This window comes from Phocoena sinus, chromosome 3 (assembly GCF_008692025.1).
Source record: "Phocoena sinus isolate mPhoSin1 chromosome 3, mPhoSin1.pri, whole genome shotgun sequence".
In the NCBI taxonomy this organism is placed as follows: domain Eukaryota; kingdom Metazoa; phylum Chordata; class Mammalia; order Artiodactyla; family Phocoenidae; genus Phocoena; species Phocoena sinus.
In genome coordinates this window covers 82,151,502-82,167,556 of record NC_045765.1, presented here as the reverse complement: position 1 = coordinate 82,167,556, position 16,055 = coordinate 82,151,502, and the positions used below count along the sequence as shown (strand labels likewise).

Here is a 16,055-nt window from a genome sequence, read left to right as displayed (position 1 = left end):
TCTTTGTAATGAGATATATATGTATAGATAGATAGATAGATAGATAGATAGATAGATAGATAGATATATCTCATCTGCTGTAAGGACTAACTGGCTGGATGCATAAAGGTCTGTAACAAGTAGGAAAAGCCTTTTCCTCTGATGAGGACAACATTTTACCACCTTGTTTACAGCGAAATTTATAGGCTATGTTTTCTCAAAACATAGTGTCAGAAGTGGTTTAATAATACAGATTCCTGGACTCCACTTTTAGGATTTTCGATCCAAAGTTCTAGAACAAGTCCCAGGAATTTATGTTGGAAATAAAGACCCACGTAATACAAAGTCTAAAATGCTTTTATAAGAATCGCTGTAGGACAGACTGTCAGAGAGAATTTCTCAGTCATCTTTTTTCATATTCTTCAACATGCAAATGGACAGCGTTTTTTAAATTTCACTCAAAAGGTCAAATAACCTAGTTAGCACAATGAGGTAGTTATTAGTGCAGACTCTGAAACCAAACTGCCTATGTTAAGTCTGACGTACCATTTACTAACTCAATTTCCTTGGACAAATAAATGCTTAGTGCCTCAGTTTTCTCATCTGTCAAATGGGGATAATATGAATATCTACAAGGTAGTCATGTTGTAACGATTAATAAGTTAGGTGATGCATGTTACATGCCTAGAATAGTGCCTGACACATAGTAAGTGTTAATATTAATTATTATTATCCTGTTACCCATCAGGATAAAATGTGTCTCAAAGTCATAATTTCAACAGGGATCAGGCAAAAATTCTGTGTGTTTAATTAATTTTTATCACCTTCCCTCATAGTTTTCCAGTTCAAAATTGTCTTTTCTAGGTATATGCTGCAAAGCCTTTTTTCCGATAACAATTTACTTAGGCACCTGAGTATATTCAAACCTGCCTACAGCTCAGCACCACTGAGAGGTGTATTAGTCAGCTCGGGCTGCCATAACAAAGTACCATAGACTGGAGGTCTTAAACAACAGAAATTTATTTTCTCACTGTTTTGGAGGCTGGGATGTCTAAGATTAAGGTGCCGTCTGATTGTGTATATGATGAGGGCTCTCTTCCTGGCTTTGGGATGGCTGCTTCTCACTGTGCCCTACACAGTGGAGAGTGAGCTCTCTGATGTCTTTCTTACAAGGACACTAATTCCATCATATCAGGGCCCCACCGTCATGACCTCATTTAATTACATCCTTATAGGCTCTGCCTCCAAATACAGTTACATTTGGGGGTTATGGTTTCAAACATATGAATTTTTTTTTTTTTTTTTTTTTTTGCGGTATGCGGGCCTCTCACTGTTGTGGTCTCTCCCGCTGTGGAGCACAGCCTCCGGATGCGCCGGCTCAGTGGCCATGGCTCACAAGCCCAGCCGCTCCGCGCATGTGGGATCCTCCCGGGCCAGGGCACGAACCCGTGTCCCCTGCATCGGCAGGCAGACTCTCAACCACTGTGCCACCAGGGAAGCCCTAAACATATGAATTTTGAGGCTTGAGGGGTAGAGTTCAGTCCATAGCAGTAAGGTGCATAGGATGGTCCTCCACGAAGGCAATGCTACAGGTCAGACACTTTGAGTTTCAACCAGATCTTAAATGCATAGTTGGTATTTATAAGCATATATAGAAATTCCTATTCAACCCAAAACACCAAAACTCAACACTTCCATCAGTGGCCAGAACCCTCACTCTAGAATTAATAGACATCTGACTCTATGAAAAGTGTGTCTGACAAAAAACCTTAAAATGAAAAAGGTACATGCTAAGTAGCCATCTATTGATCTAAATGCTTCAGGTTCTGCTCCTACATCAAATAAGATCGCCAGGAAATTATCTTCATGGAAGTTATTACTTCAGTTTCCTATAACATTGCCTTCACAAAACTATGATTTAAGAGTTTCTTTATATTAAGGGTTTTATATAAAAATGGTCTATAAGAACACTGCTTGATTCATTCATGTAAAGGCTATTGTTACCATTCTTAAGTGTTTTTCAGTTTTTCATGTATATCTTTATACGTAAATAAAATAGGATTCCCCAGGATACAAAGTGTACATAGGTCTAAGTGTTAGAAAAAAACCCTTCCTCACTGAGGTCTCTCTCATTATAACAATATTAATTACATTAGCAACCATAACATCTATTAATATTTATTGGACCTTTACTATTCATGAGGCACTATGTCAAGTGTGTATGTTTCCATAGTTTTTTCTCACAAAAAGTCCCATGATATGAATAGTATTTTTATCTTAATTATCAGGTAAAGAAATCAAGTCAGCAACGTTAAATAATTTGACCTAGGATTTTGAGATACAAAATACAAATCTGTGTGACTCCAGAACTGGTTCTTTCAGTCTAAATGAAAAATTTACTTACTTGAAGGGTAAAATTATGAGGAAAAAAAATTATTTTCAATTAAATAAAGAAGCACTCCAGTTTCTTTGTGTCACTTCCCAAAAAGATGGACCTATCCTCTCCAGTAATCACGCTGACAAGGCCTGCACAGATGACACTACTTTTGAAGCCATCTATTTTCAGTGGTCTGATAGAAGTGGTGATCATTATCAATGATCAGGCATACAGGAAAATCCAGACAGTCATTTTCTGTGTGTGGGAAAATCAACCAGCGATGCTACAAAGAATCAAGTTAGGGCTTCCCTGGTGGCGCAGTGGTTGAGAGTCCGCCTGCTGATGCAGGGGACACGGGTTCGTGCTCCGGTCTGGTAAGATTCCACATGCCGCGGAGCGGCTGGGCCCGTGATCCATGGCCGCTGAGCCTGCGCGTCTGGAGCCTGTGCTCCACAATGGGAGAGGCCACAACAGTGAGAGGCCTGCGTGTCGCAAAAAAAGAATCAAGTTATAATGAATCACATCAACAAAAATTGTAAAAATTGGTGAAATATTTGACTATGCATGTGTATAGTCATGTAAAGTAATGGCTTTTCATGGTAGTGACTGATACAGGAAGGCCAAAAATCCTGTATGAATGTGAGAAGAGACCAAAAGCTTATGTCCAGTAGAAGTACCTTCTCTGATTCTGACAGAGATGAAGAAAATTGCAGAATTTTCTCACACGCTTGAGACATCTTTAGCAAAACAATCATCGGATAATCAACTTACTTTAAACATTCCCCATAAGAAACTACAATGATGCTTTACGTATTGAGAGTTTCAAAATACTCAGAATTATTAATGAGGCAAATGCCACTAGCATTATTTATGGCTTGTACAAGAAGCTAATGTCAAAGAAAATGTATTGACTTTTGACTGTAGAGGAAACAACTTTGATACGTCTCTCCTCTTTACTGCAGATCAAATCTTTAAAGGTATTCCACAGCTAGAAACATCAATTTTCCCACTTGGGTTGAGAAAACATTGATAAAATACTGTTTAACTATTTCATTGCTAAGTTCAAGTATAAGCATAAGAAAAACATCAGGGAAAGCATCCATGGGATAGGGAGGGTGGGAGGGAGACGCAAGAGGGAGGGGATATGGGGATATACGTATACATATAGCTGATTCACTTTGTTATACAGCAGAAACTAACACAACATTGTAAAGCAATTATACTCCAGTAAAGATGTTAAAAAATAAATAAAGTCTTCAGGAGAAGATAAGAAACTTCAAAGAAAGATCAACAATGAGCAAATAAATGCACTGAAATCATCAACTGGCTGGAAAAAAAAATCAGACTGTTGAGAAGGAATAAATATTCGAGTGCCCACAGAAACATGAAACCCTATCATTGTGAGGTTTTACCAGAGCTCAGGGGTCATGGCCAGAGGGAGGCCAAGAGGCTTCTAGGAGGAAAGGTCCTCCACATGGAGGATAATCTTCTGGACCCATCACTGAAGAAAGCAGTCTTCTTTCTCTCTTCTTTCAGAAAGAACTAATTCTATACAGCTAGGCCAAAAAACTGAAGGCCCCCAATTATTACATGAATCTGTTTAGTGGCAGGTTAAAAATCATATGTTGAGCTGCTATACAGGAAGACTTCTGACCATTCTGAATACTTTAAAAAGTGTGAAAAGCAAGAGAAGCAAATACCTCTTCACTTTATCAATACTATAAACATGGGAGAAATACAATTTATCTGCTAATGACTAAAAATCTGTTTAAAATTGGCACTAATAAAAAATAAACATAATCTTCTTGAAAAGTGGGCAAAGGTCAAGCAAATTGCACTTCGAAATGATAAGTTCCAATCTATTGTTTAAACCAAAACTATATTGAAAGTAATTTTAAGATAGCAAGCAAGTTTTTGAGAATGAAATTAATATCTACTACTAAAGTCTTACTATTTAAAATTATATTCAAGCATAATTTATCCCAAATCAGTGAATTACAGTTCTACGGAAAGGCAGTATCTTGCTTCCTTCCACTTTCAAATAATCTTGCTATCATGTTTGAAATTCAGTGATTTGTTTAACTACATAATAACTCCACTATCATTATCGCCCACCTACTGTGTGCTAAATAATATGGTAGATACTGGGTTGATACAAATATAATTCAGACATGATTCTCCAATCTCAATTATCTCATAACTTAATGGAAGTGAGAGTCATATACATAAGAGATTATAATAACAAAATAGACTACATGATATTCATAAAGAAGAGTTCTAGTTAACCTTAAAGGACACGCTTGAATTAATAGTCCCTATAGTGCCCTTTTCAAAACAAAAGTATTTTATTCTAACAGTCCCCCCATAAACAATAGTAGGAAAATGACCTTTAGTCTTAAGATACAATATACTATAATATCTGAGTGATTAAAGAGAAATGCTCTTGGGTTGTGGGGAGAACAAGAGAAACAGTAGATGAAAATGGAGACGATGGATGAGAAGGCCTTATGGGGAAAAGAATAAAACAAACTTTATATACATTCTATAAGTTTTCCTAAGGTCATCTCTTGTTTCCAAAGAATATAATCTGAATCATATATCAACCAACTCCAGTTTACATTTCAGTTGTTTTTAAATTATTGATCAAAAATTTCCATGTTATAAAATGGACGTCCTAAATTTGTAGGAAGTCCTAGTGAATTTAAAATTACCTCCCACTTCAAAATGTTAACTTTTTGTAAAATGCTTATTATTATATACAGACAGGGACATCTTAAAAATATTTCTCATCAAGTTGAAAAATAATTTACTTACAATTATCTGACATCTTTGAAGAGAAATATTCCAAAAGACCTAAAATACTTGTTTCCCTCAATTCTGGCATTTCTTCTGATTTGTCCGTGGGTAAAATATCTTTTTGTGAACTTTTACAGTCGCAGAAACCAATTAAAGCAGCTATTTGCAAATCAGAATTGGCCGCATACAAGCAGATTTCTGCAAGAATTGTTATGTATATGTAGACTACATTCCAGGCCCAGGAAAAATCATCTACCTTGCAGCTTTCTTCCTAAAATGAGAAAATAGCTATTAGACAATCAAAGTACGCTCTGCCGTAATGAAGAACTATATACCGTACTTATAAGAAATGTCTCCAAATTTTATAGAGTTGTTAAAAGATCATAATCAACTAATATTTCTAAAATGCACTCATTAAAAACAAGCTTTCCATGGGTAGATTGCATAAAACCAAGTTCAAGGAATAAAAAATAAAAATAGCTAAAAAGTATATATAGAACATCAACTTTTCAATTTCCTTAGTAGTCAGTGGAACATGAATTAACCCAATGAGATACTATTTTCCATTTATATTGTAAAATAATCTTTTTTTTATATAGCTCAATTCTTGTGTGTGCACTCATACATTTTTTCATAGGAAAGCAAGAAAGTTATGTCTTCTGGAGAGGAATCTGGACAACCATCCTGAGAACGTTAAAAGAAAGTTCATAGTCTATCACTCAGTAATTTAATTTTATAAATCTATTCTAAAGAAATAGTCATAAATGCAGATAAAGATTTTTGGGTGAGAATACCAGTCCAACATTATTTGTAATTAACTGTGAATAATGTAATTAACTGTGAATTAGAAATAAGCTCAAAGCTCAACAACAGAGAAATGGTTATCTCATCCTCACTAAAATGTAAATCTTAATAATATGTAATGACAACAAAAAAAATTTTAAATAGGAAACTAAACCATATGACTATATGATCTGAAGTTTGTTAATAAAATTAAAATTCCCTCTTGTGTGAGTGCATGTCTGCATGTGAGTATAACCTATTTCTGGATCTCTGTCTACATCTATATTTATACTGGGATATATGGTAAATATGCATTTACCTTTACATTTAATTAAAATTATTATTACAAAGTCATGCTCATTATAAATCCTAAATGATATACAGTTAAAATAGTGACAAAAGTAAAACTTGTTTCAATTTAGGTCTTTTTGCACACCTAAATTAACAATATATTATTACCTGATTCTGAACAGACATAATGCTTAAAAGAAAATCTCTCATTAGGTCCATGAAAGCTTTCAAACAGGCTATGTGTAATTTGGCAGCCTCCCCAAGGACCAACAAAGCCAGTGCTGAATCCAACCTGGAAATTTTATGAACAAAACAACAAAGACTTTCGTTTAAAATAATAATAAATAATTTTTTAATGAAAAAGGTAATAGGCCAGAAGAAATGACTATCCTGGATTTCTAGATACATTTATTTTCAGCAAAGACTAGTATTGTTTGCCACTAGTTATGATAAAAGCTTATAGGAAACGGCCACATCGGGCAAGATGTTGAGTTCACAGCAGTGTTCTGACAAAACTCTGAGAGTAATAAATATTACAAATGATCACATTTCTTCACAGATCCTGTATAACAAGCAATCAAGGCCTCTGGTTCTAGAGTGTCCCCCAAATCTCACAAGAGGTTTTGATTTTTAACCTTTTACAACTGATTCCAAGGGGTGAATTTCAAGAGAGTGTTTTCTTCGCAAAAGAGAGAATAAAAAAATGGTCTTCCTAAATACTCTAAAAGTGCAGTGTTATTTGATTTTTACAAAAAGTGCAATTTCTCAGAATAAAATTTATATTTCACATTAAATGGAAAACTGTCAAGATTCAAAATATCATATAACTGGGAAATCATATAAGAATTTGTTAGACATAACAAAGAATTTGTCAGCTATATATGTTAGCCATATATTCTAACAGTTTCAGGAAATTATACATTTAATGCTATTGTTACCCAATTGAAAGAGACATAAGTTTGAAAGGGAGCTAATAATAATGCAAATATAAAATTGCCTCTGCCTAGAGCTACATATTGCCTTGATTTATAAGCCATTAATCAGTTAAAAAGGTAATATATTCTACAATTATATTTGAAGTTCACAACTGTGATATTTCAGGTGAGTCAAGTTCATGATCATTTTCAAAAGGAAACACCTCTAACCACAGAGATAAAGACAATTCTTTATATTTGAATGGAACTTTACAGATCTCAATGTGCTTTCATACAAATACCTCCTTTGATCTGAACCACAATTTTTGACACATTCAAGAACTCTTTAAAATCTTTTTCTTTTTTAAATATTAGAAAATTGAGACTTAAATAGATCTGGGAGATTTGTCCAAGTCCATGTTTTAAGCTAGGTTAACTAATAACTGAAGGCTTCTCCTACCTATGGGTATTTCCTGTTTTTCAATTTTGCTTTTCTAAGCCATTATCTAAGTACATTAATATTTAACCTTAGTATTACAATGTTGCCTATTTTCCACCTAATATCATTTGTCTCCTTCCTTTGTAACTAAACCTCAATTTTGTTCAAAATGGCAGAGTGCTCAGTTAATGTTGCTTCCTCAAGATGGAAACATTCTACATCTGGACTGGGATAGTGATTACACAGGTGTACACATTTGTCAAAGGTCATAGATCTGTATACATAAAATGTTTGAATTTTATTATATGTAAATTATAACACAAGAAACTTAATTTTGAAATATGACTCCCCAGGGCTTCCCTGGTGGCGCAGTGGTTGAGAGTCCGCCTGCTGATGCAGGGGACACGGGTTCATGCCCCGGTCTGGGAAGATCCCACATAACGCGGAGTGGCTGGGCCCGTGAGCCATGGCCGCTGAGCCTGCGCGTCTGGAGCCTGTGCTCCGCAACGGGAGAGGCCACAACAGTGAGAGGCTTGCGTACCGCAAAAAAAAAAAAAAAAAAAAAAAAAAAAAGAATGGAATGAAAGGAAGCTAGAAGAAGCCTGGATCTTGAGGATTCCCTTAAGCATCTGCATCAGTAATGCAATGCTTGTTATGTGCAATAAATAAAGCCCTATTTGGTATGCAATTGCAGTCAGGTTACTGTTACATTCAGAAGAACTAAAGCCTAGCTGATACATTTAAACATTTACAAGCATGAAATTTAGAGTTGAAAAATCAGAGTTGGAATCTTAGCTCTGCCACTAACTAGATATATGGCAAAGGGCAATGTTCATGCCTTAGCTGAATCTTAATCTACTCATCTATAAAGTAAATATAGCAAAACCTACTTTTCAGAGACTATGAGATTTAAATGAAATACTCTACATAAAATGACTGGGTTCAAAAGGCTGAACTGAACTGAATTTTAAAAATACTATTATTTCAAAGTCAATGGATATGAGTTCAGTAACTTTTTTTTTTTTTTTAATCTATGATGACTGAAGGAAAAGGTCTAGATGCTTTCCAAGATGAACAAAGGTGAGTCCTTCCCCAGAATATTCATCGCAGAGGTTTCATGATAAGGTAAAGGAGAGGACAGTCTCAGAGTTCACAAAAGTTCTTTACCATGAATATACCTCATAGTCATAAGGTTTTGTTTCTTCTGTTCCCCTTTAAGTCTGGAAAACTGTAGCTAACCTAGGGCACTTTCACTAAAATGCAGATTGAAGAATTTCCATCAGTGTCAGCCACCTATGGTAGAAAAATTCTTCACCAGAAACACTGTTTCAACCAATGCTGCTGACTGCAAAATTTTCTATAAGGGAAAATGCCTTTGACAAAAATAGAATAAAAGCACCAATACTTATAAATTGAAGTTTGTTAAAAATAAAAACTGAAAATCAATGCATGTAAAAAGAAGTTTTCAAATTGAATTAGGTTAATAATTTAAATACAGTATTAGCTTCTTTGTGAACTCATTGCAGGACACCAAGTCTCAATTACCAGTACATTGACTTACTTTTACAATGCCATGAAATTAAACATGTACATATAAAGTAATTTATATATATTATAGATGTCCCCCTAATTATGTAAATAAACTGAGGCAGAGGTTTACTGGCTTGTCTAAAATAACATAGTTACTTGATTTATTTTACTTTGTAGCTTTGCTTTTTAAATTTTTTTCCTCTTTAAAATTTTTATTGGAGTATGGCTGACGTACAATGTTGTGTTAGCTTTTATTTATTTTTATTAATTTTTATTGGAGTATGGTTGCTTTACAATGTTGTGTTAGCCTCCACTGCACAACCAAATGAATCAGCCATACACATACAAATATCTCCTCCCTTTTAGACTTTCCTCCCATTTAGGTTACCACAGTGCATTGGGTAGAGTTCCCTGTGCTATACAGTATGTTCCCATCAGCTGTCTATTTTATACATAGTATCAATAATGTATAATGTGCAAATCCCAGTCTCCTAATTCCTCCCACCCCACCCCTTTCCCCCTTGGCATCCATACATTTGTTCTCTACATCTGTATCTCTATTTCTGCTTTGCAAACAAGATCATCTATACCATTTTTCTTGATTCCACATATATGCATTATTATACAATATTTGCTTTTCTCTTTCTGACTTACTTCACTCTGTATGACACTCTCTAGGTCCATCCATGTCTCTACAAATGACCCAATTTCATTCCTTTTTATGGCTGAGTAATATTCCATTGTATATATGTACCACAACTTCTTAATCCATTCCTCTGTCAATCGACATCTAGGTTGCTTCCATGTCCTGGCTACTGTAAATAGTGCTGCTATGAACATTGAGGTGCATGTGTTTTCTTGAATTATGGTCTTCTCTGGGTATATGCCCAGGAGTGGGACTGTTGGATCATATGGTAGTTCTAATTGTAGTTTTTTTAGAACCTCCACACTGTTTTCCATAGTGGCTGTATCAATTTACATTCCTATGAACAATATATCACTTGTATTCTTATACACTAACAACAAAAGGGCAGAAAGAGAAATTAAGGAAACAATCCCACTTACCATTGCAACAAAAAGAATAAAATACCTAGGAATAAACCTACATAAGGAGGTAAAAGACCTGTACTCAGAAAACTATAAGACACTGATGAAAGAAATCAAAGATGACAAAAAATGGATGGAGCGATATACCATGTTCTTGGATTGGAAGAATCAATATTGTGAAAATGACTATACTACCCAAAGCAATGTACAGATTCAATGCCATCCCTATCAAATTACCAATGGCATTTTTTACAGACCTAGAACAAAAAATTTGGATGGAGACAGAAAAGATCCCCAACAGCCAAAGCAATCTTGAGAAAGAAAAACAGAGCTGGAGGAATCAGGCTCCCTGACTTCAGACTATACTACAAAGCAACAGTAATCAAGGCAGTATGGTACTGGCACAAAAACAGAAATATAGATCAATGGAACAGGATAGAAAGCCCAGTCATAAAACCTACGCTCCTATGGTCAACTAATCTATGACAAAGGAGGCAAAAATATATAATAGAGAAAAGACAGCCTCTTCAATAAGTGGTCTGGGAAAACTGTACAGCTTCATGTAAAAGAATGAAATTAGAACACTCCCTAACACCACAAACAAAAAATAAACTTAAAATGGATTAAAGACTTGAGTGTAAGACCAGACACTATAAAACCCTTAGAGGAAAACATAGGCAGAACACTCTGACATAAAGCACAGCACAATCTTTTTTGAGCCACCTCCTAGAGTAATGAAAATAAAAACAAAAATAAACAAATGGGACCTAATGAAACTTAAAAGCTTTTGCACAGCAAAGGAAACCATAAACAAGATGAAAGACAACCCTCAGAATGGGAGAAAATATTGCAAATGAAGCAACTGACAAAGGATTAACCTCCAAAATATATAAGGAGCTAATACAGCTCAACATCAAAAAAACCAAACAACCCAATCCAAAAATGGGCAGAAGACCTAAACAGACATTTCTCCAAAGAAAACATACAGATTGCCGACAAACACATGAAAAGATGCTCAACATCGCTAATAGTTAGAGAAATGCAAATCAAAACTACAATGAGGCATCACCTCACACCGGTCAGAATGGCCATCATCAAAATATGTACAAACAATAAATGCTGGAGAGGGTATGGAGAAAAGGGAACAATGTTGTGTTCGCTTTTAAAATTAATGTGAATCACTGCACACAGCTAAACAGTACCAGACCTGGACTGGACTTCAGCTATCCTGACTGTGGTCCAGCGTTCCTTCTCTACTTATATAAATGAACTAACATATAATAACCAGGGGCTTCATAAAAAGATATCTGTCTGCACACCACCTTATAAAAAGGTTAGAAACATCAGCATTCAGAACAGTTTTCCTAGGTTCTCCTTACTCCTCTATATATATTTCCTCTATGATCAAATTATTATTTTAAAAGATAGAATTAAAATGTCTCCAAGTTGCAACTCTTACATAGGGTTACTTGAAACTTTCAATAGATATTTTGGAAAACACTGACAATGTCAAAAATCCACACAATCCTGGAGACTGAGAATGAAACAGATGTCACTATCTTACAGGGAATGTCCTGTAAGATATAAAGCATAGAATTGATAGAGCTGGATTAAGAACAGCAAGAAGGAGTAGCCACATGCCACTTCAAGAAACACAGCAGCCTTGTTTCCCAAAAGAAGGTTAAAAGAAAAAAAGAAAAACTTATCTCTACTGTCTACCATGTTTTTCATAGAAATAAGTAAAGCCAATCCTTAACTTTGAGGTACTGAATTTTTAAGGAGCCAGAGTATTATCACTATGCTTTTTATCCTCATCTCTCCATACTTATTCAGAGATAGCAACTTCCAGATGACAAAAGGATGGAAAACAGTGCTTGTGGGGATATGTGTGTAGGAAAAGGGGCCACGGGGTGGGGAGGAGGAGTGCTGTAATGGGAATGCTGGAGTGCATTTTCTCCTCACAAGTTAAATAGAAAAGAATAGGGAGAATGCAGGAAGTTCCCTATGATACTGCATGTGGAGTGTTGTAGCTTTTAACCTCTGTAATGTATGCTATGAACACAAACCTCTTCTTTTAAAAATGACAAGTTTATAAAAATTTTCCCTAGTTCTGAGATAAGTAAAATAGAAAATGGAGGAGAGGGCCCTACATGAGATGATTTAAAAATATATTATAGGGGCCTCCCTGGTGGTGCAGTGATCGACAGTCCACCTGACCATGCAGGGGACACGGGTTCATGCCCCGGTCTGGGAAGATCCCACATGCCGTGGAGCGGCTGGGCCCGTGAGCCATGGCCGCTGAGCCTGCGCGTCCGGAGCCTGTGCTCCGCAATGGGAGAGGCCACAGCAGTGAGAGGCCTGTGTACCGCCTCTCTGAGAATATCACTCTGAATACTAAGAGAAGATCATAACTCTGAAAGTAATTTCTTCCAGGAGCCAGAAGACATTTTTACAAGACTCTTAAGCATCTTTAATAAAGCTTAGGAAGAACAAACAACAAAGAAAAGCCTTGATACTGAGATGAAAGGTGGTATAATAAGAAAACAAGAGGGTGCAGGAAAGTAAAATTACAGAAATATAATTCAAATTCATAACGAAGGAAGTGACTGCAAAAAATGACACTTGGAAGGGAACAAACTTGAACAATTCTTCAATAATTTAGAGGAAGACAACCACTGGCAAGCTGAGATCCATTACTATCTAATTCCTATTGAAACAACCAAACATAAAGAAAAGTAAACCCACAGTACCACAAAAAAAAGAAAGAAATTTTAAGGGTTTTAAAACTATGAAGAAAATGTAATCTAAATGAAGGCAAACCTTTCCAATGCCAAGAAGCCCAAAGTTTGATTTAAAATGTAATGCAGGCATATATGGATTTTCCACCACCATGTAAGAAAAACCCTAAGCACAGAGAGGCAGGAGTTGGGAACACATGTGAACCATAAGCAATCAATGGAAATCCTCCATGAAATGTAGCCCAGTAGCCAGAACATTTGTGCACAGCTTCACACACTGGGGGCTTTTCTCTTAAGTAAAGCAGAGGATTTGCCCCAGCAGCTTCCTAAGACGGTCAGTGAGACATAAGAGGAAGCATCTGTCTCCTGGCTACCAAATCACAAAGGTGTTCCTAAAAAATTCTGGATTGAAAATAAAACAGATAAAAAGAGGGCAGACTGGCTTTGAACATCTCATAATAACTAAAAGGTAGGAAACAGCATAGCAACATTTAGAGATTTAAAGAGGGGAATTAAAAATCTGTGAGCATAGAAGCCTATTTCCAGACAAAATGTCCTTAAACTTTTTAGGGGGAAAAATGGTGACAAATGTTATATTCAGCCAAGGGTCATATGTAATCAAGGGCCTGCCTAATGAAATAGGTCACCTATGTCCATGCTTAGAAATTTACTCAAGCCAGCCAAGAAAGGAATAGTATTTAACAGCTTAAGAATGGAAAATCCTAGTGTTAAATGGATGACAGTGAGTGGGAAAAATAGATACATTTTAATAAGTCAAAATTATTTTATAAATATGATCCCCAAATTAAATAAATATATAAACCATTCTTTAAGGAGAAGAATGAACATTTTAAGTAATGATTTAACTATAATGTTATCAGAAACTCAAGATTACATTAACAGGCTAGGGAGGGGAGAATTAGTACAAATAAGTCTCAATCTTCACCGCACATGGAGAAGAAAGCAGACAGAATTTCTTTCCTGATTTTGACCATTTAGGAAAACTAGCTTAAAGAATATGTTCCTCTTGCCATTGCCTGATTTCTGACATTCAGAAGAGACGGGCTACGTGAAAATCTAGCCTTTAACCTGTCTGCTAAAAGGGTTCTTTCTCCTACACACAGAACATTCCTGGCGCACCAGGAAAGGTAGTGGGGGAGAATGAAAGGATGGAGTGTCGACAGGCCATGATGGCTGTTCAGAAGGCCTAGGTGCTCACTGATTGCCTTCTTCCAGGCACTTGGTCTGCCTGTGTGGCTAGTTGGTGGTAATTAATCCCAGTAACAGGATCCTTCTTTCAGTCTTTGTTTTTGCTCTTTTTTTTTGTTTGTTTGTTTGTTTTTAATCATGGCAATTTAAGAGACCCTGATTGGAGTTGCAACCCCTGTGTCATGTAAAAACAGGTCTTATTAAATAATTTTAAGATGGATAATGGTATAATTACATTTATGTTGTAACCCTGGCAGCAGAGTAGGACAGATTACTGAAGAGAAAACATAAGGCCAAGAGACCAGTTAATAAGCTACAAAAGTCATGAGACAATAAGGTCCCGACCCAAGGTGGGGACAGTGGGAGTGGAGAGCAGGGGAACTGCTCTGAAATGTACTCAAGGTGCCTAAGTTGGTTAACTTAAGGAGAGGACATGTGTCAGGTACTGAGACAGAAATTCAGTAGGTAGGAGTTTATGAAAAAAAATCATTCAGATCTGAACTAGCAGGAAATGAAGTATTAGGGGAGATTCAGAGTTTAAAAGGTGTTTTCATATTACTTACCTTATTTAAAACTCCCAAAAGCTCTTTGAGATGGCTATTACCTCTATTTAACTGCTGAGCAGACCCTGTTCATAGGGGTCATGCGACTCAATCAAAATTAGACAGGTAGCAAGAGATAAGACTAAAACACAGGCCTTCTGATTTGAAGATGAATGCTTTTTTCACTGCACCATAAGGTAGCAAAGCATAAATTATATATTTACCCTTGATACAGACTAAATGTTTACATTTAGCTCAGAGGATCGAAGGGTCAATAAGAAATCTCGGAAATGAATCAGAAGACTGAGGACCTTCACTGACATCTCAGCTCATGAAGAGGAATTATTGATGAAAACTTTGGTCTGAAGGGTTTTGGTGAGACTATCACACAACATTATAATTACTGGAGTTCAGGGAGATAGATATTGCAGAAGGCAGTGATGTGTCCCAAAGTAAAGGCCTTGCTGCCCATACAAAGCAGCAGATTCTTTGTTCAATTTATTTCGATGCAAACACAAACACTATATGTCTGGAAAACACTTGCAATGTCGGTATAATTTTAAATTATCAATCTTTTTTGGATACATTCGTGGAGCGATTAAATCAGCTATTTTGCTTGGGAGATATAATTTTATATGTTATACTGCTCTCCTGAAGTGCCATGCTGCATTTCTCAGCTGTCGCATTGGCTAATAATTCAATTATTAACACAATTCATTATTTTCATGTTCAATTAGAAAGCCTTTTGCGGTGCCTTGACCTATCTCCCCAGAGCAAATGGGGCAGTTCGTAAAAGGCCAAACCACAGGGTGGAGCATTGAGAGTATGAAGCATCATACAAAATTTAACCATATTAAATGGAAATCTGCCTTACACAAGCTGCTTATCTGCGGCACAAGGCAGCTAAACTTCCAAGATAAAGGCTGGTGCGTGACACTGGGAGCGGCTCGTGTATTCTCAGTTTCTCTACTTCTTCACCCTATTTTATAATTTATTGTAATTAGTACATTTCCTTTCCTCAGTTTATTCCCTGTCTCTCATGGAGCAGAGGTTGCTCTAATTCTGGGAGTCTTTCCTGGAGTCTTTTCATGGATCCTGGGCCTATTCTTTTGAAACCACTGGCTTCTGTTTCTTTCCTTTTGTGCTGTATGATCTTTACAAAGGGGGTTATAAGGAGTCAGGCAGGTACACACATGATGAATTATCTGCTGATGGATAGCATCGGAGAAGGGCAGATGAAAACCACACACTAGTATTGGCCCAAGCACTTTTTGCCACTATTAATGAAATTTCTTTTGATCAATCAGTTGAATGGTCTCCCTCTGCATTTTAAATCTCTGATCATTTTTCTATCATGTGGTAATTTACTGATATGCATGGAAAATGAAACTGCTTACATTATTCCTATTA

At 36.2% G+C, this 16,055-nt stretch overlaps 1 protein-coding gene across 1 annotated transcript in view; it reads right to left on the bottom strand.

The window, feature by feature from the left end:
• Positions 1-16,055, bottom strand: part of TMEM232 (transmembrane protein 232) — a 270,739-nt gene that overhangs the window by 188,533 nt on the left and 66,151 nt on the right. Inside the window, 2 exon segments of the mRNA XM_032626528.1 lie at positions 5,171-5,423; positions 6,395-6,518. Of these exon segments, the coding sequence (XP_032482419.1) occupies positions 5,171-5,423; positions 6,395-6,518 (377 nt within the window).